Source organism: Diadema setosum, chromosome 1, assembly GCF_964275005.1.
Source record: "Diadema setosum chromosome 1, eeDiaSeto1, whole genome shotgun sequence".
Classification (NCBI taxonomy): domain Eukaryota; kingdom Metazoa; phylum Echinodermata; class Echinoidea; order Diadematoida; family Diadematidae; genus Diadema; species Diadema setosum.
In genome coordinates, this window is record NC_092685.1 from 10,334,030 (window position 1) to 10,356,705 (window position 22,676).

General features: G+C 38.1%; 1 protein-coding gene across 3 annotated transcripts in view; it reads left to right on the forward strand.

Annotated features, from left to right (window-relative positions):
* The first annotated feature begins 2,348 nt into the window (after nucleotides 1-2,348).
* LOC140234035 (synaptosomal-associated protein 25-like) overlaps nucleotides 2,349-22,676 on the forward strand; it is a 91,482-nt gene continuing 71,154 nt past the window's right edge. For 2 of the 3 annotated variants that reach the window (XM_072314119.1, XM_072314126.1), the window contains exons 1-2: nucleotides 2,349-2,396; nucleotides 17,750-18,090. In XM_072314119.1, coding sequence (XP_072170220.1) covers nucleotides 18,013-18,090 — 78 coding nt within the window. In that variant the 5' untranslated portion in view covers nucleotides 2,349-2,396; nucleotides 17,750-18,012. The remainder of the gene's footprint in view (nucleotides 2,397-17,749; nucleotides 18,091-22,676) is intronic. The other variant, XM_072314131.1, reaches the window with a different exon arrangement.

Below are 22,676 nucleotides of genomic sequence, written 5' to 3' on the forward strand. Positions count from 1 at the left end.
ATTCCCTCAACAAACAAATGGACAAGACAATCCCTTGCCAGACATCTAGTACCGGTATGTAGCCTGCACATAATTAGACTAACTAAAATCCACCAAAACATGAAATATAGTTAAGGGAAGGTCACTTTTTTTTCTTTCTTTTTTTTTTTTTACAATCTTCTAACTAGTATTACCACTGTTTGGGTAACAGCCTGGTGCAACCAATATTGTTCACATAGGAAAATTCTCTTTTAATTCTGGAACACAATAAACTCATGCAATAGCATCAAATTTGATGACAATTTTCAAGCAAACACTTGCCTTTAAAACAAGGGGAGAAATCTCCCAATCCTACTTATTGTGTAAAGTTTAGAGGCTGCCATCATTTCAAAACCCAAATTTGGGGTTGCATCCCTCCAATGAATCTCGCCATCTTCCTCTGGCTATTAGTATATTACGTTCAAAACATACATGTAGTATGTGTTTGATTCTTTTTTGTCACACTATGATTTGAAAAAAATTTGTGTTGATCAATTCATTAACAGGGCTGCCAATAATAGGCATATATTAAATATCAAAATCAGGGATATTCCACAGAGCAATAAGGGAGCTGAATCAGGGAGACTTTGATATTTTCTCATGTAGACATGAGGAGGTGGTGATGTTTTCACAAAGCCTTCTACAAAATCAGGGAGACTTGGCAGCTGCACAACAGATGAAAAATTCTGGAAATAACTGCTACAAACTCTGACAAAATTTACTGTCAGTGAAATGTCTGGGTGCCAAGATTGGTGGTCTAACTAAGATCATATGGCAAGCCACTGAAGTGCATAAATACGGTGGAAGGAAACCCAAACATACATCATACATGTGGATTGAGTCAAGGCAGCACTATTACAGTAGTAGTAGAACACATCAGTGAAATTTTCGTTCACTGAGAAATTATACATTTTTAAAGTTTTTCAATGCAGCCATTCGCATTGCTGGATGATAAGATCACTAGTTTGTGGTATCAAATTTAAAGGGAAGTACAATGAAATAAATAACGGAAATAATCGGGCTATTCCACTGAAATAGGCACCCTGCCGCAAACTGGGTCGATTACTCTGTAGATCTATAGCCCAAGGAGGTGATGGCTCTCTTCCACACTAAAAACAATGGAGTTCCTGTCTCCTTGTTACTGTTTCGCAGAGCAAAGCCTACCAAGGTTAATTTACACTTGAAGTTGAATACCTTTAACATTAATCTGAGTTATGGCAAGTATTCATCCAAGTAAACCGATATGTCTGACAAAAATTCCTGAATTTCCCCTTTCAAGACTTGTACCTTGGGCTTTACTCTACGGGCCAATTGGATACATGCTCAGATTCACAATCTGATCAAAAACTCTGCATCCTGTAGTAGTCCTGTGAGAGGTGGACCTCCTTCACCACAACCTTACTACTGAGTACTGTACTGTCTCTCATCTCACGGCTTGGGGGCTGGAAGTGTGTGCAGCACCTCGCAGGGGCCAGACGGGTGAGAGAAGATAGCTAGCCTAAAAACAAAACAGTAGGTCAGTAACGTTAGAGATTACTAACTGCAGGAGTGCAGGCAAGGTCAGAACTAGTTTGTTCATCATTAAAGTTTGCAGTCAGCTGTCAAGTAGCAGTTTTAGTATAATTGTAACTGCTCAAACGTAACTCTGTCTCTAGACAAAGCACTTTTTACAAGTCCCTTCAACAGTTCAAATTCTACTTTCACATGATTAAGACGAGAAGAGTGGATCTATGCTAGCAACGCTAGATTGCTGCTTTTCACCATTTTCACACGTGACGCTATACACATACCCACCTCTCAGTCACGCAGGCCAGACTAACACTAAGTTACTGGAACTTGAAGTGCCAAAACTCATCATGTATTCAACTCTATACATTTGATTGATCGCTACAGTACGTTACGTTAGTAAATACAATTAAATTTTAATGGCAATGCATACCATCACCCCTGACTGTACCTTCTATAGATGTCTAAGTCGAACCATTATTGGAATTGAAACACCGCACAACAGTCGATGTCTGCACAGCTAGCTAACACTAATAACACTCAGGCACTCATTTACCAAAAAGGAGCAAGGCGCGCGGGCCGGGCGCCAAGCGAAGCCAGCCAGGCGGCGAGGGCCAGGGCTTGCCACCGTACCGATTTCGCGCACTGTCGTTCGCATTTCAACGCAGCTCGCGAGTAGGCTGAAGATGAGCGCTCGCTCGGATCGCGATCGCACCGCTAGCATAGCAAGGTCGGTACGTCAGTAATTTGCTTCCGGGTTAGACTGCATCTCTTTACATTATCATTGCATTGCAATAACGTTGAGTAGAGTTTGTGCAGGCTGCTAGCATAAGCAGGTTGAGATAGGCGTTCACGGTGATTCCTCAAAACTGGTAAGTAGGCCTATTGTCATGATTGTGTAGCTTTCGAGCATGAACTGAAGTAGAAGCAACATTCTTCTTGTTTATTAATAGTAGATGGTTATCTTTATTTTTGTGGATACCTTTCCTTAAGGTTCCTACAGACAGTTGCTACACTGACTGTGTAAAAGAACCCACAATTGCACAAAACACGTTGATTAATTGGGCTATCAAAAGACAGGCCATCCGGCCGTACATATGCGGCAGAATTGTGTTGAGTACCAACACTGTCACACCGGTACAAATATACCCTCCATTAGCAGGTTCATTTCTACTACCCGAAGTGTAAACACCAACATGTCAATAAGACATATGTAGGGCCTACAGACAGTAAATTTAAGGCAACACAGAAACATTGGGAATATACGATTAGGTTAACTGCGACAGCCGCCACACGCAGTGTGGCGGCTGTGCATGCCGCGTGATCCCATTCATATCTTCATGTTGAACAAACGGGTGCCTTTGCGGCGCTATATTTCCTTAATTTTTCAACAGAAACTACTAGGAATACTTACATGGGTCGATGAAACCTAAATGACTATCATCGGCGACTGTTTGATGCATTTCATTGCTTGTGATGCACAAAATGATGTCTTATAAGCAGCTCACCGATGTTCACAGAATTCACAATCACTTGCACAAGCGCACAGAATACTTGAATGAACATAAGCGAAACTGTGGGGAAGTCGCCAGGACCGCGCCTGGCGGCGCGGTCTCCGGGGCTACGATTAGGTTAAATTATAATATTACACGTTGTAGCTCGACCAGACGCCGTTGGAAGCGAAGCAACGTGCACAGGCAGCAACAAGGCTGTACTGTGTACTAAAAGGGTTAAATGAGCATTGATTTAAAATTGCAACCCACGACTATACTTTCCAACATTCCTAAAAAAGGGGCAAATAAAAGTAGACCGTTTAAATTGTCTTTGGCGTTGTGATTTGCCTTAAATACAAAAAAAATCCTAAGCCCGTATATATGCCATACATCTAGTCCTGCACCAATTGAGGCCCTAGGCTTTGTTATTGATGCAGCATATCGGCAAGATTTGTTTCTTGTTTTTCCCCACACACAAAGTTATTTAGAGTTCTAGTTAAAGGTCATGGTTTTAGCAGACACCATACCTACCATCCATGGTAAGGATTCGTAATTCTGAACGCGTATTTTGGCATCTACACCAAGCTTTGTGATGTATGGGCAGAAATGAAAAAAAAAAAAGAGGCGACACAAAAATTAAAAAACAGAAATTTGTATTTGAGAGAAATAATTTGTATTTCACCACAGTTTAGAAGAAGATAATGATTTATCACAAGATGTTATTGCGTAAATTGTACAAAATTTTCATGTTAGACCTTTATCGTACATTACGAAATTGGAGCCTCATTTGCTGATTTTCTCTTTGTCATCCCCTTAATACGAATGTGTATGGTGAATTGTGGGTATGAACTGTGGTTCTGGTGCAAGGACAAGATGTGAAAGATGTTGAGTTTACGAAAATCATGTTCAGAATTATACACCTGTAATACAATTTTACATCGCAGTAAAATGTAACTTTTTGTAGAGGGATTAACTTGACCTGTCTATTTTCCAAAAATTGGAGCTGAGAATAATTTATATAATTTTGCAAAATTCATATTTTCCAGGACTTTGTAAATAACTAGAGTAAGTGTCCCGGTTTGCAGCCGCATAAGGGTTTTTCCACTCTGAAACGCAAACTTGCTAATTGCTTTAACCCAGGATATATCATAGAGGTTGACCACTTAACCAATTTACAATATTGTCACAATCGCAAGACCAATGTCCATCGCGATAGTAAAAAAAAGACCACGACCGCGATCCGGTACAGCGTCCGCCGGTTCGCGACCATGGTAGTTCGGTTCGCGGCCTGATGTACAATTCCTATGCGATACGCGCCTGCTCCACGATCTTCTGCTGAACACCTTCATTTGGCTCGCGAACATTGCGTAAGCACCAAGCCCCGTTGCAAAAGAAAAAGGAAAGGGCTGGCGCGCGTGCACTTACAACGAATAGGGATTGCAGTTGTTGCGGTGTTACTGTTGTCTTTCTTATGTTTTTGTATTTTTTCGAGCGTAACATTCACTTCCAGAAAAAAAAATGGCGGCCCACGTCGGCTTGCGAAAGTTCTATTTCTATGTGAGGGCATGTACAAAATCCATGAACATTGGGAAAATGACAAAAAATCCAGTTTCTTAGGCCCCTTGTTCCTTAACTGTAATGTTAAAAAGTACCAAAAATGAAATTTTCGATGTCAGATTTCGTCATTTAGGTGAGAATATTTCACTTTGATTGAAGATTTTGCCCATGTCATCGGTTGATTTTTGTAGATTAGCAGTGTATTAGTGAATGTGTGGTATACATGTATAGAGTGTGTCGCTGTGTTCAGTGTTATATTACCAAATATGCTGTAGTGGCTGCGAACAGGTGCCTGGCCGCAAACTAGGACAGTTACTCTAGTGTTATTTTAGACTGAAATCTTATCCTCTGAGTATGGAATTCAGAGCCACTAAAAATAAGGTCTGGTGATACAATCCAATCTCCTATCTCTGCGTAATTTAAAGTGAAATTCTAATACACATGGCTATGAGACTACAATGTATGTCTACCCATCTCATTGAACATTGTCTAAGTCGGAATTGCTGCAAATGCTACGCAAAAATTTAGAAATGCTAAGGAACTCATGTTTTAATTATCTTAGCTCAGATTTAGGAGAAGATATATTTACATTGTAGCTGAAGATTTTGCTGGTGAACTCGTTCGAAATGTTTGACCTTTTACCGTACAATATGAATTTTGAGCCTCATTTCGTTGCTGGGGCGACAAATTCTCCAGTTTGATACAGTGCTTTGGCTGCAACGTTTTTTAGCTCTCCTGAACATTTGACATTTTACAGTTACGAGGTCTTGTCGCCCCAGCGACGATTTGTCATTTTTCTCTTTGTCGTCCACCCATTACGAAGGTACACAGAGAATAGCGGGTATGAATAGTGATTTTGATGCATGCATAAGACATGAAAGAATTCAATTATCATGTTACAAAAATAGTGTTTGGAATTATAATGTGATTTTGCACCATGTAAAAAAGATCACTCTTTGTGGAGGGGTTACTACAATGTACATATAACTTGAAGTATATTTTTCAAAAATCAGAAGAAATAATTCACATAATTTTGCACAATTAATAATTTGTAGGACTTTATCCCAGGGCCTAATCATCTCGTGAGAATGGAATTCAGAGCAACGAAGAAATAAATGATTGGTAAAACAATAGACAGACTAGTGCATACTCCCCTCCTCCCTCCTTTTTGCCCATGTATGGACTACGTATATAGTCAGATGATAGGTTTTTGGCAGAGATTTCAAGAATTTTGCATGCATGTAATGCTTTTGGCTAAATTTGCATATTGTAGATTAGAAAGCCTATCTCTTAATCAGATGCAAAAGTACACTGAGACTAAGCCTTGACACTTTCGAAATGCACAAACTTGATGATGTGCCATTGCAAAATGAGGAGGAAATAGCTATGCGATTTCACAATAATTGTTGAATTTTACCTTCATATACTTTCTTGAATATACTTGATCTAATTTTTCTGTTAAACTCAAATACAAAAATCGTCTGGAGCACTGACATAATAGTACTCTTAATGTGATAAATGACAGCATTTTTAACGGCCCTGGGTGCCTAACCAACATTTCAGTCCTCCACGCCTGATAATAAAAAAAAAGAAAGAGATTATGCATCAAAATTATCGACCTCGCCTACATGCTCGTGTAACACAATTGTGGTGCAAGAATTTAATTCGAATGTTGAGCAATTTTGGTACATCAAGGCAAATTTTCAGATATTGAGTTTGTATGTACATTACTTCTCATACTTCCCAGAACATAGTCCCCTCTTTGTACTTTGAGTATATGGTACTAAACCCTAACCTTACCCCACTTACTGTTGTAGTTCAAGCCTCGACTGTAGTCGAAGCCTTTTTTTTTTTTTTTTTTGATTGAAAACTCTGACTCTAAGTCCTCCTAACCCTATTCATATCCCACAAGACTAGGATTAAGGAATACTATAATGATAAATTTCAGTGGGACAGGGACTCTATTACAGTGTAGAAGACTTGCACAGATGCTGTTTGGGTACATGTATGCACTGCATCAGGGGCGGATCTAGGAATTCCGTAAGGGGGGGGGGGGCGCCTATTGAAATCAAATGGGGGTACATGCACCCCCTCCATTTTTCCTTTTTATTTCTTTTGTTAAAAAAATATATATATATATAAAGGGGGTGCGCACCCGTGCACCCCCTCCTGGATCCGCCACTGCTGCATGCACAAAGCGCAAAGGCACTGAAGCTGCATTCTAAAGCATGGTTGTGCATAAAGTCCTACCTGGTGAAAGCTACACTGTAGCTATGGGCTCGTTGGTGATGCTGTGAAAATAGCTCCCAGAGAACAACTGTATGTTATGATTTGACTAAGCGCCAACAGATGATTACTTTGTTGTTGTGAACAATTGATGAAATAATGATACAGTCAAAATTTAATTATAAATGTGCTGCATTTAATTATAAATGTGCTGTGAGCATTAACACAAGTGACTGGCTGAATGAATGTGCAACCAAGGAGCTCTTCAAGGTACTGGCTGGATGTGATAATAGTTTCTTCTTTTTATGGGTGATGAAATATTTTGTTTCATATACATTTGTGTATAGGCCCTAACAATCCCCATTGAAAGTTTATTTTTAAAAAGAGAAAAACTTTCCTTTCTAGACTGATATGCAAATTTACGATGTTTTACATACATTCAAATGTCTCTGATGAATGCACATACAGGTTATGTTAGTATGTAGTGTGTCAGCTTTTGTAGTACCTATCCAAATATGTGCAAATTAAATTGTCAAGTGCACATAGTAGGCCCGTGTACATGTACATGTACTAAGCTTCAGTAAAGTTTATGAGTGATGCATTGCATTACTGACTTTAATTAGGACAGTGGCATAATTGGGGCAGAAGGTTTTAGTTTGAAGTTTATACATGTTACTAAGTATCCTATCCCCTCACACATGTGTTTTGAACAGTAACAAATGCTGAATGGATCTGCGTGTACACGTATACGCATGTACAGTTGTACGTCCATGATTAGTGTCAGCTGTACATCTTGGAGTGTTGTGCGCATTAGTGTGTTGGTGTATCATTCTGGAGTTTGAAATGCAGTTTGAGAGGGGAAGAGAAAAGAGTACAATGTATAAACCCTTGACTTGCTTTGTACCAGTTCAAACCCTTCAATTTGACAGTTTTGTTTGTTCCATTCCTTGCTGGTCATCACATAAATGTGGGTTTGGGATTTCTTTTTTTTTTTTTTTTTTGTCTTACCGTAGACATCAAATGCCATTTCACTGTAATCCATACGTCCAGAGTAATGTCCAATCTGGGATGCATTGAAATACCAATCACATAAACTACATGAATACATGTGGAAGAAAAGGAAATGTTTATGGCATACTGTCATTTGTGCAGAGGAGCCATGAAACAACAAAAACAAAAGCAGAGATTTGTGCTACATAACTAGAATTCCCAAAATGTTACATTTGTCCCTTGCTGCTGTGATACATGTGTAGAGAGATGCTGTCCCATGGATGACCAAGTGTCTGGATGATACCTTAGACTCAGTGATATTACAGTGGTACCACCAACATATCATATTTCTTGGTGGATTTCAGTTAAAAATCACTGCAGAGGTACAATATCATGAAAAAACTTGACATCTTTGTGACTCTTCCATTACTGTTCTAATGCAAAAAGGTAAGTTTGTGAAGATCCATTTATAGACCTAAAATGTGTAAGCATCATTACAGAATCAGTTTTCATAAAATTTTGCCCAATGGTAAATTATGGTAGAGGAGACTACTGAAGATTTAGATGGTGCTGCCTTTATTGATCTATCTTTAACAGTGTCAGTCACCCTGACCGAATTAACAAAATGAAAAAGGTCATGAATGTATAAGCGATTAAACAGTGTAGAGGTGCTTCTTTGGACCAAAAATCAAAGAATTTCTTAACTTTGGTTAAATTAAGTAGTCTGGTGTTCCAGTTCCACGGAAACCTGGTGACACAACATTTTTGCTCCTGTGACAGTTGCTCCCATTTAATATGTGCATGCTAAGCCTAACATAAATTTTACCCACAATCATAACCATAACCCTAATCATAATCCTCACATCAAACCAAACATAAAACCCTATCGCAAGCCTAACCCTACAGCAAGTCCTTGGAGAAAATAAGACAGGAGCAATTGTTGCAGGAGCAAATGTTGCGTCACTGGGTTTCCATAACATGATGTCTGTCATTCCGTATGCCTCTTGGCTATCCCTAAAATCCTCAGATCTGATTCTTGATTTCCTTTCACAAGGATAAGTTTACTCTTTCAGAACAACCAATCCTACAATGCTATGCTGTATCTGACATTGTTTATAGATGTGACTGGGAGAGTTAAATGATATTATAAAATGGGTTCAAGAATGTAGCCAATTGGAAGCGCTGAAATGAGTCACGTGTGCGTGCATTAATTTCTCACTAACATGCACGGCCTGACGGCACAATGTTTACACTAGCAGTGCGCACTCAATCAGTTGTTACAAATGCGTCGCGCGCTACTATACGCGCTGTCAATCCTGTAAACAACTTCTACATGTAGTTCGGGCTGCTGCCATCCGGCCTTTCTTGTGCAGACATGTGGCGTACGTATACTCTTATACGTACACATCTCACAGTACTTACATGTGCGGGATTTCCGAGTGCGACGTGCGTAATATGTTTGGGACGAACATCTTCGGACATCTTGACTTTTTGACTTGAGCGAGTGCTACATGTAGCTGACTGGTATTAACCCACAAAGGTACGTGAAAAATGCTGTTAGTTTTCGACCCATTTTATAAAACAAATGATGCACAGGATTATTTCGTGGCGTTTGTGGAGATGCAGCTCACTCTCGGGTATTTACAATGTAGTGCAACATGCACTCGGCTTCGCCTCGTGCATGTTTCACAATTGTAAATACCCTCGAGTGCGCTACATCTCCACTAACGCACTCTATCCTGTGCATCATTTGTATACTAATGGCATTTATCAGCACTGGCAGCAGGTTGACTTAATGACTCAATATGTGCTCAGTTCATTTGCTTTGACTGCAAACTTTGCCATGCTTGGATTAACATCCATGTCATGATATAGTGAGCTTGCTATGCGAACGCTAAGATGACGCCACTCCCCAGGTTAAACAATGGAAACAGCTGTCTTGCACATCATATGCAGAACACCTTGGGTAGGGTGGTGTAGGGTCCATTTTGTGATATCATCTTAAATGTAATTTTTATGCGATTTTCAATGCTGTGAAAAATTGGTGTTAGGGTAATCGCAAAATTGAATGCAAAACGGATTGCTGACAAGAAATGATGAAATGTATAGAGTTCAAAAACAAGTCGTTAGGCATACTGTCCTGTGTAGTGCATGTTATTTATTAATTTTATGTAGGATAATTTGAGAAATATTTTGGTTTACAACTATAATTTCAATTTTCCAAGGGATATCACATAGACCTCATGTTGCAGAACCAATAACAGTGAGATATATTAGCCAAACTGTGCAGTCATATGATACCTCTCTGGAATAAGTAATGCTGGCAGAGAATTTGTGGGGACCCTAAACTCTATAGACAATGTTTTACAGGCACCAACCATGATACACTATGATTTCAAATTCAGAAATTTGGCTTTGCAAACTAAATGGTCATATCCCTATCAAGCAAACTTTGAGACTGGCACACATAGAATGCTTGAAGAATCTGATTTGTTAAGAGTTGAGTGTACATAACTGGATTAGTTCTGCTAGCCAATTGACACAACAATGTGATAGCTTTGTCAGAAGCTCCAGATGCTGATATTTTAAAGGTGCATGGTCCCGGTGTTTAAGTCAAATGCGTACGCGGGCGCACGGCGCAAGTTTCCTATAGAGACCTACGTTATTGACTCCTCTTTAGCGCTTTCACTTTGGCCCACTTTCCCAAGTCTGAGGAAGTCCGATTCACTGTAGTCGGTGGTCGGATCACAGTTCGGCTCATGATTCGGCTGAGGGGGATGACAGCTTTTAATAGCAAACTTCTTTTGTGATGTCATAATAACAAGCACATATGCACGCACCCTGGCATTACTACAGACTGCGCAATGCGCAGAGAAGACAACAAAGGCAACGTTACTTAGCAACACCTACGCACTTTACTCTTGATGACAGCTAAACTTCGGTAATCTTTGTATCAATGCTAACGGTGATCGGCAGTATCATCAACAGTGCCCTCTACACTACCGGGACTATGCAGCTTTAACAATTTCTAAATCCAAAGTGACAAAAATGGCAGGGGTTGTGGCAGGGCTGTGATTGTATCTGTTTTCAGATATAAAATTGGAAGAATTGGTAAAAAGGTATGATGCATGCTCTTAGTGTAAAAAAAAAAAAAAAATTCTCCAGACGAGTATTGTAAAACATGTATTATATCAACTGACTGACATCATGAAAGAAAGTACATAGTGTCTGGACTCACAGCTATCATTATTCTGAATGTTGCTGCTATTAGATTGACAGCTTATTATAACCTAAGAAATCAATGCAGTACTTTTAGTAAAGCACTGAGTTGCATCATTTGGATAACTCTTGATCAGATGGTATAAACATTCAAAGTTTGCAACAGCACAAAAAATTTTCATCTGTATAGGATGTTTTAGCAGTGTATTAAAAACGCGTATTCTCGCCCACTTGATTTTCGCTGTGCAATACGAGAGTGCATTGAAAATGCATACATGTAGGCCAACATATTAATTCCCCAGAGGCTACTGGCATTAATGGCTGTGCAATAATACACTGTATTTTGTCTCATCTGTTGCGCAAATGATTACTACTGTACGAAGTGCGCAAACTCTTAATACAATTCGCAAGTGCACAAACATCTTGCTAGTTGCTCCATAGGTATACACAGGTGCGAATGTAGCAGCTAGCAAGTGCGAGTCGCTCCTTTTTCAGTGCAGAGTCAACTGCAAAGACTAGTAGTAGTACAGCACTTTTGTACAGTTTTTGCCTTCTCTAGATGATAATTCAAGATGATAGTGATTATATTGGATGGCTTTAATTCATGGAATACCAGGGAATATTGCACTTGTTATGGCCAATATTGCTCTCCTCTTTAATTCATGCAATATTGGCCCTAATTCATGCAATAATCCCTGGTATCCCATCTATTGCTATCCAATATGATATAATTATGACTTCTAATTATTGCATTTGTATTAATGCAAATTAAGAGAAAGGGAGGGAGAGAAAAAGAAAGAAGGTTTTGAGTCTGTAAGCCTTTAATTTACTACAGCTAGTATATTATCTACAGTAGATGTTGAAGCAGCATATTGAGAATTGATTATGTACCACTTATTCATGCATACATTTTAAAGGAACTGAAAGTATATGACATGATTGGAGTAGCAGCGACAATTAATGATACATAATATGTGCAAGCTGTTATACTTGAAGCAGGGAGCAGAGTTTGTTTCATGCACAGGATCTGGTAAATTGATTACATGCATACATGTGGCAGTTGCATGCCCTGTGCAACATACATAGACTTCTAAGGTTACTGTTGATGCAACAGCGTTACACTATTGCTGCTGTGTCAGCTACTGCATCACATTTCTTGTGTTGAAATCTTGTATTAGATATCTTAACTCGGTGTTTGATGTTGAATTCAACCTCCATACTTTGATTTCGTCAACTGTGTGAACAAATTTTTCTGGAACCCATGTGACACATTTTCTGTGCTGTCCCTCTTACAGTGCACTTTAGGCAGAATGTGTGGGTGTAATACTCATACAATGAATATTACAAACTTGCCAAATGAGTACACTCAGATATGATGTTCTTAGCTTGCCTGAGCCAAAAGCCTCAATAAGCTTTTATGACCCTTTTTTTGTCTCCTGGCTGTCATCCATTATTTGTAGTTTGTTAAACCTTTTTTCTTCTTTCTATCCCCATCCTCTAAAACCCACAGTCAGCTAATACTACCCAAAGTTGGGAAGTGCATCATTTTTCAAGCAATATACACAATATATACAATTACAGTTATACAAATGTTGCATTAGTTACACTCCTCTAGGGGACCAGGGAAGGGGCCGAAACACCCATTTATGTAAATGATAATAATAATAAAAAAGATTGATACATGTAGAAGAAATCTCCATTGGAGTGCTCCTGTATTTTGATAGACTTAGCTTAGTTACATTGGGATTCAGTTATTCAAATTAAAATCTTTATCTTCTGTTCACAGTAAATGTTGGTAGAATGTAAGGAAAACACAGGAGCCATAATTCATAGGGTACAGGATCAATGTACGTGTATACATTTTGTATTTATATGCAATGTTGTTCAAGTGGTGCAGATGGCCCCCATAGGTACCCAGTGGCATGGCCTGCAAGGGCCAGAGTTGTCTGGATATCAGTTGTCTTTACTATTTCTTGAAGCTGTGCAGTCATCAAATAGTATTCATATAAAAAAAGTGATATAGAATGTTCAAGCAGGGGCAGTTGTGACCAATATTGGCCATTACCATTTTATCTAGGAAAATGCACAAGTTAATTTGATTATTACTTATATAAATGCAACATCAGTTGAGTGATTTGGAGGACATTGATTTATTTTGACTTACGAAAGGAAACTTAAAAAAAAAATGATAATTTGTTGTAAAATCATCACATGATTTTACATCACATGATACATCACATATCACATGATACATGTGTTGAAATGATTGGCAGAAAATAGACTTACCTTTGAAAAATATGTAAACTTAGCCAGGCCGGAGCATTGAAATGTTGTCCCTGTTATCATTTGAATATCGTAAATAATGAATTTGTCATATTACTCATTAATAATGCTAGCATTGTGATTGTGAATTCCCTTGATCCCATTATTTCTTCTCTGCTCTGTGTGACAAATCTCCATGGATATTCTGTGAAAACTATGGCAGAAATTCACAAAGGTGATTTTGTTTGTGGAATATGCAAATTTTATCTACATAAATGTATGTGACAGATCATATACGCTGACAGACATCCAATAATGCACAAATGTGCTGATATGGGCATGTGAAATGTATGCCTCTTTTACACTTGTTTTAGTCCAAAGACTAAGTTATGAAGGTCATTTAGTACATCCCTTTTGCAAATGTCACAGAATTTTGCATGGTTGAAGAATAATATCTCCCAACATCATGTATGAAATCTTCAGGTAATATGCCTCAGAGTTTTTCAAAAAGGAATGAAAAATTAACCTGCACTACTCGAGAATACACTCCCCATTTGTAACGGTTGGAATTTTTTTGAGGTCTAAATATGTTTACTCAAAGTCTGTATATTATTCATTCCCCCTCCATCATAAAGAAGTTTGCAGTTTTGTTATTGTGAGGAAAGGTCTGAATTACCTACCCCTAAAATATACCAGCTTACGAAAGGAATGTGATTTTCAGGGTCGCAATTTAAGGGACACACAAACATTGAACAACAGATTTGATTTAAAGTGCCCTTGTGAACTCAGGCCTTCTTTTTTTATGTCCATACCTCCAGAGACCTTCATGCACATGCCACACACCACAATATGTACAAATACTGTCATGAAATAAAAGTATGCAAATAGTATTACTATGGCAGTGCAGCTTACCGATACCTGGCATGTGGCATACAATGTAGCTCTACTCTGTAGAAAGGGAAAACTGACAATCTTTATTTCCGTCAAAGATGAGTTAAGGGTTTGCTCTCTTTTTCTTTTATTTCCTTTTTTTTTTTTTGAGGGGAGAGGCTACTGGAACAGCTGTACTGCAAAAAGAAAAAAAAAAGATCTGAGTATACATACAAGCATTTGGTATGAACTGAAAATGTGTAGAACTTATACACTGGAATTGCACAAAATGGAAGCAACTGCACTAACTATATGTCTGTTTATCCATAAAACTCTCTCTCTCTCTCTCTGGGTTAGGTAATCGTCCCTTCAGGATTTATATTCCTTGTGTCTGTTTTAGATACATGGATGAACTTACCATCAATGTAGATAGATAATTATGCTTTTTTATTTTAAAAAAGGAAGGGGGAATGAGCTAAGATAAATACTAGTACATGTGTACCAAAATATTTATATCAAGGGCAAAGCTTCACAAAATCTGCCTCCTAGCAAGCATGGCCATCTTGACCTTGTCATGTTGACTGTATTTTGCTCATAATTGGTCACCATGTGGAGTCAAAAGAAATCTGGCTGCATGGCTGCAGTTGAATAGAATCTAGGCAGCTTTGTTTGTTTGTTTGTTGTTTTTTTTCCCAGCTTGTTTCTTCTACCGCTTTGTGACACCAAACCCGCCTCAACCATGTAAATGCGCCGCCTGAAAAATGCTGGCCTGTCAACCCCAGTGTAGGGTGTGGCGTCACTCATGCTAATGGCCTCACTGGTAGAAGTATTTCAAGTGGACAGATGCGTTACAATGTGCATACACTCAGTGTGTGTGTATGTGTGTGTGTGTATGCGTATATCTGTGTGTCTCTGTGTGTTTGGGTTTGTGTAGTAATGTGTGAGTGTGCATTGTACGTTTGTATGTGTCTGTATGTGTGCATATGTGTATGTGTGTGTATCTGTGTGTATGTGCATTGTATGTGTGCATATATGTGTGTGTGCATTGTATGTATGCACACGCATCTCAATTATGGTACATGGATGCTCATGTGTCCTGCTGGTAGGATGCTTCTCAGGCAGGGGTTAATTTAGCCACTGCCAGCAGTTCGAGTACCCGTAGTTCCTACAGGCAGGCGGGCGAGTGGAGTGTGCATGCATAAGATATTGCCTGTGCTGGCACACTGTCGGGACCTGTGAAGATTCAGTCCAGGCAAGATATCATACAGATGAGCTGATGAAATTGGATAGGACAGATGCATGGATGGAAATTCCACTATATTATTGAGTTAGCTTCAAGAAATTTATACACTGTATCAGACAGAAAAGTAGATGTTACAGTACTGTAGTGAGAAATGAGATTATGGAATTACACCCTTTTAATGCATATTTTAATACTAACCTTAAAATGATTAATGATAAGCAGCAGATATTCCTGCCTAAAAAGGCAAAATGTCAGTCTCTTCTGGTACCCAACTGACTCTTAAACAAACTAGGAACTCTGCATACTATCTTAGCAGGTAATTACAATAAAAGCCTCTATCACAAAATTCCTGTTCAGTGTAATAATGTGAAAATAAATACATGTAGGCAGGAGTCAGGATTAAAGAGGAAATTCATACCATGTTAGCATTTACTTTCATAAACAGATCAGGATCACATTAGCAGAATGGATGAATGTTTTACCGGAGTTGAACAATAAACAAGCAAACAAACAGACATTATTTAATTTTGATCTATGTTTTCACCTAATATACTGATCACTTTATGCATATTATTAGCCTTCCTGCCAGTTTGTGCACAAGATATGAAATCATGCTTTTGATCAATAATTTATCATTGATTAACAACTCTTTTTCCATAGAAGTTGTGATTGCGTGATGTTTGTAACATAACAGTTTAGTTCAGAAGAAATGCTTTCTATGTGATTTCAAGTCCAATAATAGAAACATTTCTTTACAGGAAAGATTTTGTGCAGGTTTACAGCAGACTTTATAGAACGTGACATAGTTACCTCATCTTGTTTGCCTGTGCAATTACCGTGAAATGTGTTGTAAAAGCATACATGTGACTTTTTAATTTCAGTAATAAAAACTTCCATGATTTTGGATCCAGTTTTTTGAAAGTTTGTTTATTTGATTATATTATGAAACCACCTTAAAAATAGTGTGAAATTACAATCATGCATGTTTTATAGTTCATCTGAGCTAAGGATGCAGAGAGTGAGCTATTATGCACAGCTACTTTCTGTTCATCATTTATTGTGCATTATCTGCCATAACCCTGTAATTTTGTCCCTTTATTTTTATCTTTTTAAAACTATTTTGTCCTCTTTAGAAGCCATACTTGTAGTAACTAAGGATTAAGATTAACTTTACTGAAATCATTTATATGGGCAGGGGATGCAAAGATGTTTAACCTGTTCAAGGGGGCTCCATAGGGGCCCAGGGTGCCCCATGGGTCCCAAATGGTCCCAAAGTGAGTAAAGCTCATAGATATTCTTCTCCATATCCAGAATTAGTACAGCTAATTGTTTTGTATTATTTAAGAATTAAAGAATGCTGCAAGTATCTGAGTATCTTCTTCTCCAGGGATACAATGCCAAAATATGTATTAATTTCAAATGTCATTATTTCCAGGTCCAGAAATATTACCATCAGGTTACTATATATTTAGATACCCAACAACAGAAATGTTACCTGGTACATGTAGCTACAGGAGCAATGCTAAAGTACAGCCTTAAAGGTCCTAAGTGCCAAAATAAGGCGACATCTTTTTCTTTCTTTTTTTCATGAAAGTAGTACGCTCATTAGTAGTACAATCTTGTGTATTGTGTAGTGATACCTGATGTAATTTTGAAATTGGGGAAGGATGACAGTTTTCATGGCAGTTTCCTGGAGTGGCCCTACCCATGTATTCATGACATTATTGATATTTTCTTTTCAGTGTAGTCTGCTCAGATTTGACAGGAATCATTCTTTAAAGGAAGGAAATGCAGTCTGGCACCTATCTGGTCAAGTGTAGAGTTCACTTGCAATACATTGTACAAACCCATAATGTTTCACAACTTTTCAACTTCCCCAAGCCTTCATGTTCTATGAACACATGAACATATGTGCAGAATATACACAGTTGAAAAGGGGAAATTCTGTATTTATAAATATGTGTAGGGCTTTGAAGCATAGAGGGAACTAGCTGATGGTCTGTACAAAATGCTGATTAAAGGTCAGGATTTGTCATTTATTATGGTGACTTATTTTGGAATATCCAGCCATTTCAAACCCAATTTTTAATCATATAAACTTTGTTCTCCTTGTAAAATTACAAGCTTTTTTAAATGTCATATTTTACCTGTTAAAATATATGATGTGAAACACCCTCTCAACTGAGATAATACTGTCCCATTTAAATGTATGGTCACTTGGTTGTTGCTTAACTGCTGCTACAGTGATTTCAATCAATGCATGTTGCAATTGTTGTACAACGCTTGATATAATGGTGCTCAGGAGTCCCACTGGACATATTTAAATTTCATGAGATGAGTTGATCATGTACTTTTTCCTTTTCAGCAAAGGTCAGCTGATCAGCAAAGGCAAGCAGTCATCACGTGGAGCCAAGCTGGACATCATCATATCTCCACCTCGTATCACAGGGCAGAGTAAGCTCTAGGCACACATGCAGTAAAAGTAGCATCAGACTGGACAGAGTGACTACCACGCAGCAGCTATCAGGACAGACATACGAGAGCATAAATTTTCCCGACCAGCGAAATTGAACTTTTGCAAATTGGTTGACACAGAGAGACGGGTAGACAGACAGACACACAAGCAAAATGGAGGACGCCAATGATATGAACATGCGGTCGGAGCTGGAAGAGATCCAGATGAAGTCTAACATGATGACTGATGAGGTATGTTTTCAAAAATCACTCTGAAGGTACTGTAGTATTTGGGGGGATTGTGGACAGCCATGAGATGAGTTGATTTGACTCATAAAGTCAACATGCCAGTATATAAACATATCAAAATATTCCATTTATGCTCCTTTTAGAAACAGTATTTTAATGAGAAACCCAACAATCTAATCAAAAGATGGAAGCCCTCAAATCCAAATGGGAGAGGGGAGGGTGTGGAGGTAATTAATGATTGCCTGTAGTGGTAGATTGCTCACGTCAGTAAATATGTGTGAAAGATGCTTTTGCCATGCAGAGTAGAAGCAAACGATATTACAGACGAAACCTTTGGGGAATTAGAAGGCTTGCTATAGAGGGGTACCAACTTTCATTAGAGGATACTCTTTTGTGCAGATGGTGTGAAGTCTGTAAATTGAACCAGAGGCTTACCTTTATGATGCTAGTGTCATCAAAATAAAATATTACATACCCATAATGCTACAATGGCATCTTCATTTTGCTGGTTCAGCTTTGTTTACAATAGGAAGCTGATATATATAGGAAGGCTGGTTTGCCATTGATCCTGTGGATAATACATGAAATTAATGACAGTCCTGCACACAGCCATACACAGTTTTGTTTTAAACCTTTCTGGGCAAGGGCAAGATTATGTGCAATTTTGTCATTTTTTCGTTTGTTGGGGGGGGGGGGTGGGGGGGAGGTGAGGGGGGATGCCAGTGCCAGAGTGCAGCAATCGAATGGGGGAAGGGTGTGGGAAGATGGTACCCCCTCCCGCAAGTGGAAGCTTTTGCATTGATATCGTGCACACTTTTGGTTTAATATTTTGGAAAATTTTCAATCAAAAAGTAAGAAAAATAGATATTCAGGGAAAATGTAAATGGCTAAATTGTGGTGTCTGTCATTTCTTGTTCTGCATGTGTGTCTTTATTGTGTCTGTGTCTACTTCTAAGTCTATTTACTACAATAAGTCTTTCCTAGGTCTATTTAGGTGAACCAAACAGGGGGTGGGTATGGGAGAGGGGTATCTCCTCTCCCACACAAGGAAGCTTTTGTACTTTTCAGATTCAAAATTCAACAATCTTGTGACAATGAAAACAGCTCTGAAGCAAAAGGGAGCAAACAGTGAGTAAGACCATTTGGACCAGCCTATAGCACTGCGCTCATGATCATACAAAAATTATTTTTCAACCATTTTCTTAACTCTTCATGGCCTTCTGAGCGAAAATTTAAGCCAACACTCCTCTCCCAACCTTCACGATAGAACATAAACACGTTTATTGCAACTGATTTACAAATTGCCCTTCATCAACGTAAATAAGCACAGATTATTCAGTATTTTGGCAGATGCCGTGATAAAAAATAATGGGCATGCGTACTCGGGTTGGACTCCAACCAACGATCTCCTGATTACTGGACAGACGTTTTTTCCACTAGACTACCGAGCTTCCGCCCAACGGCCAGAGCTGGTTCTTATCCCTTATAGCAGTGGATACTGTATATCTTTTTAAATTACTCTACAACCACTTTCACGCATTGGAACTGACGGCTTTCTTTGTGGCACGAAACTTTCACAAATTGCCACTGGCAATCAATGAGTGCATTGGATAGACAAAACCTTTTGTTTTAGTTATTTTCATTGCAGCTGGTTGACTAATTGCCCTTTATCAATCTAATGAATATATAACAAGTTTGTTTGCAGGCATGTACCAAACTTGGAACGCATCAAAGCTGTCACCTTGTTTATAAACAACTTAGTTCCATTTTATTTTCAATTATACATATATCTCTATGGGGAATTATTTACAGGTGTGAGACTGAAAACTCAATGAAGAAACATGATATTTGTGATAGTGAGCCCTCTTTTGCTGGCTTGACACCAGCCAGGACACCTTGAGGTTGAGAAGACGTGCAGAAATCAGTGAAGTGCACACATATGTGTGCAAACTGATATTGGTTCAAATAGATATGCTAGATCCAGTATTACCAATGCAGTTTTCACTCTGTACCCAATCTACGCACCACGCAGTAGACCTTGTCAACAACAGATGTTGCATAGTTGCAGTCCCATACTGCAAACCAAATTAGGTGATGATGTCATTGGTTCACAACTCTTACATTGCCATGTACATGAATCTTTTTATCAGATTTCCCTCTATCAAACTAATTCATAAAATCTAATGTAACTTCACCATAGAATAATTCTTAAATTGAGATAATTAACAAAGATGATTGCTTTAAAAAGTGGGGGGGGGGGAGGGTAGTAACCAAATTATGAAAAAAAAAAAAATACAGTTGTAATATATTTATGTGTGTAATGTATGAGATATTTGAAATGATGTCATCATCCCCTCACCCTATATTCATATGTGTACATGTGTATGCTACTGAAAATATGTTTTCATGAAATATCAAAATTACATTGGTGCAGAAATTTTTGAAAATATCATGCATATGAATTCGGATGGACTATTAGCTTGGTGTCGTTGTTGAATATCAAGCACCCAGCATGACCTAATGAGGAAACCAGAAACATGACAAGCTTGGTGATACCAAAAGCCAGTTTGTGCTTGTGTTTCAAAATGTGTCATTTTCAGAAAACTAGTAGACTGTTCAGCGAATGCCTTATTTTGTTGGAGAGCAAGTAAACAAATAGATCATTATTATTGTCATCAGCAGTCAGTGAGCCTGTGAATACAAGCGTAAGTTAAAAAACACATAAAGTGACAAAACATTATATTCTATACACAGTGTACGTTTGACCAAATGATATACACACAATCATTGAAGTTAGAATCTGCAATACATTTATTAATATCAAACTGTGGTATGAATCAAAATTGTCAAACATAATTTATTTTGTCAATAGATTTTTTTTCTTTTATTATAAAGAACATTTTAATGAAATGAATGCAAACTTACAATAACTTATCTAAGTGTAAAACATACAAATAGAGGTGGGCTATAGAGGGTGACATTTTCAGAACATGCTCATCACACCTTAGTTTGATGACTTTGTGCCTACTGACACCATTTTTGAAAAAAAGAATGAAAAAAAAAATGCGAAATCCAGGGTTCCCCGGTCGAAATCGTTAAAAATCCAAGATGGCCACCATTTCGGCTTTAAAAAGACATTTTTGGCTATAACTCTGCTATTTTTTGGTCAATTGTGATGGTTTTGGTGTCTAACCCCATGTTTTAGGGGTCAAGGAAATGGAATATAATGATGATTTTAGTGTAAAACCAGATCTTCCACATGATACTTAACCTTTTTCCCATATTTAGGGTTAAATTTTCCTTGTCCTTTAACCCCTAACTGTTACTACCCCACCCGCCATTTTTGCACTTTTTTCTGTATTTCTTTAAAGTCATGTTATCTCCTATACTCTTAATAACAAGTTCTAGCTATGGATCTGGTATTTTCTACCAACGATACAACAAGAAATATACAAATAACTTACGTTATATGTGTATCATGTGTCATGCAGATACCGGTATGTGGCTGGTACATTCAGGATGCATGGTAACTGTGCAACCAGTGCTAATACTGTATCTGCTTTATGGTGCCCATTGACATTTGGTCATTAGACTTTAACAATAGTCAAAGTGTAAAATTCTACTGTAGGTGTACAATTTTGTAAAATGACTTGAATAAGCTATGCCAATTGTCCTGCACAAAGGTACATGTACTTGACTGGATGATGTACATTGTATCTGCCGTCTTGCCTAGAAAACACATTTTTTACCATAACTCAGTCATTTTTTCATCTTTTAGCCTAGTTTTTGTGTTTCTCCATCACCACTTGGTCCCTTATTTCTCATGGCTGCTTTTCCCTACCATGTATGGTATATTGCTGTACTTTTATAAAGCAAGAGTCCTCACATTTCATGGGAAATTTGATAGCATTTGATTATCCAACCAGTTCTATGACAAACAAATGTTATGTACAATGTATGTTCCTCACATCTATAGCATCATAATGGTAGAGTCATCATCTCACTCTCTGTGACTGAAAGTTACAGTAGAACTGTACAATACAGTGTATGACTACATGTCTAAAGACCAAATGTTAATAAAGCAGATACCATAAAGTATAGCCACTGGCTTCACAGTGACCATGCATCCTGAATGCACCAGCCACATACCGGTACCTGCATGACACATACACGTATAACGTAAGTTATTTGTATATTTCTTGCTGTATTATTGGTAGAAAACACAAATTGATAGCTAGAACTCAATATTAAGAGTATGGTAGTCAACACGACTTGAAAAAAAATACAGAAAAAAGTGCAAAAAATGGCGGTTGGGGTAGGGGTAAAGGACAAGGAAAATCTAACCTTATATATGGGAAAAAGGTTAGTATCATGTGAAAGATCTGGTTTTACACTAAAATTATTATTATAATCCACTTCCTTGACCCCTAAAACATGGGGTTAGACACCAAAACCATCACAATTGACCAAAAAATAGGTGAGTTATAGCAAAAAATGTCTTTTTTAGGCCGAAACAGCGGCCATCTTGGATTTTTAACGATTTCGGCCGGGGCACCCTGGATTTCGCATTTTTTTCGTTCTTTTTTTCA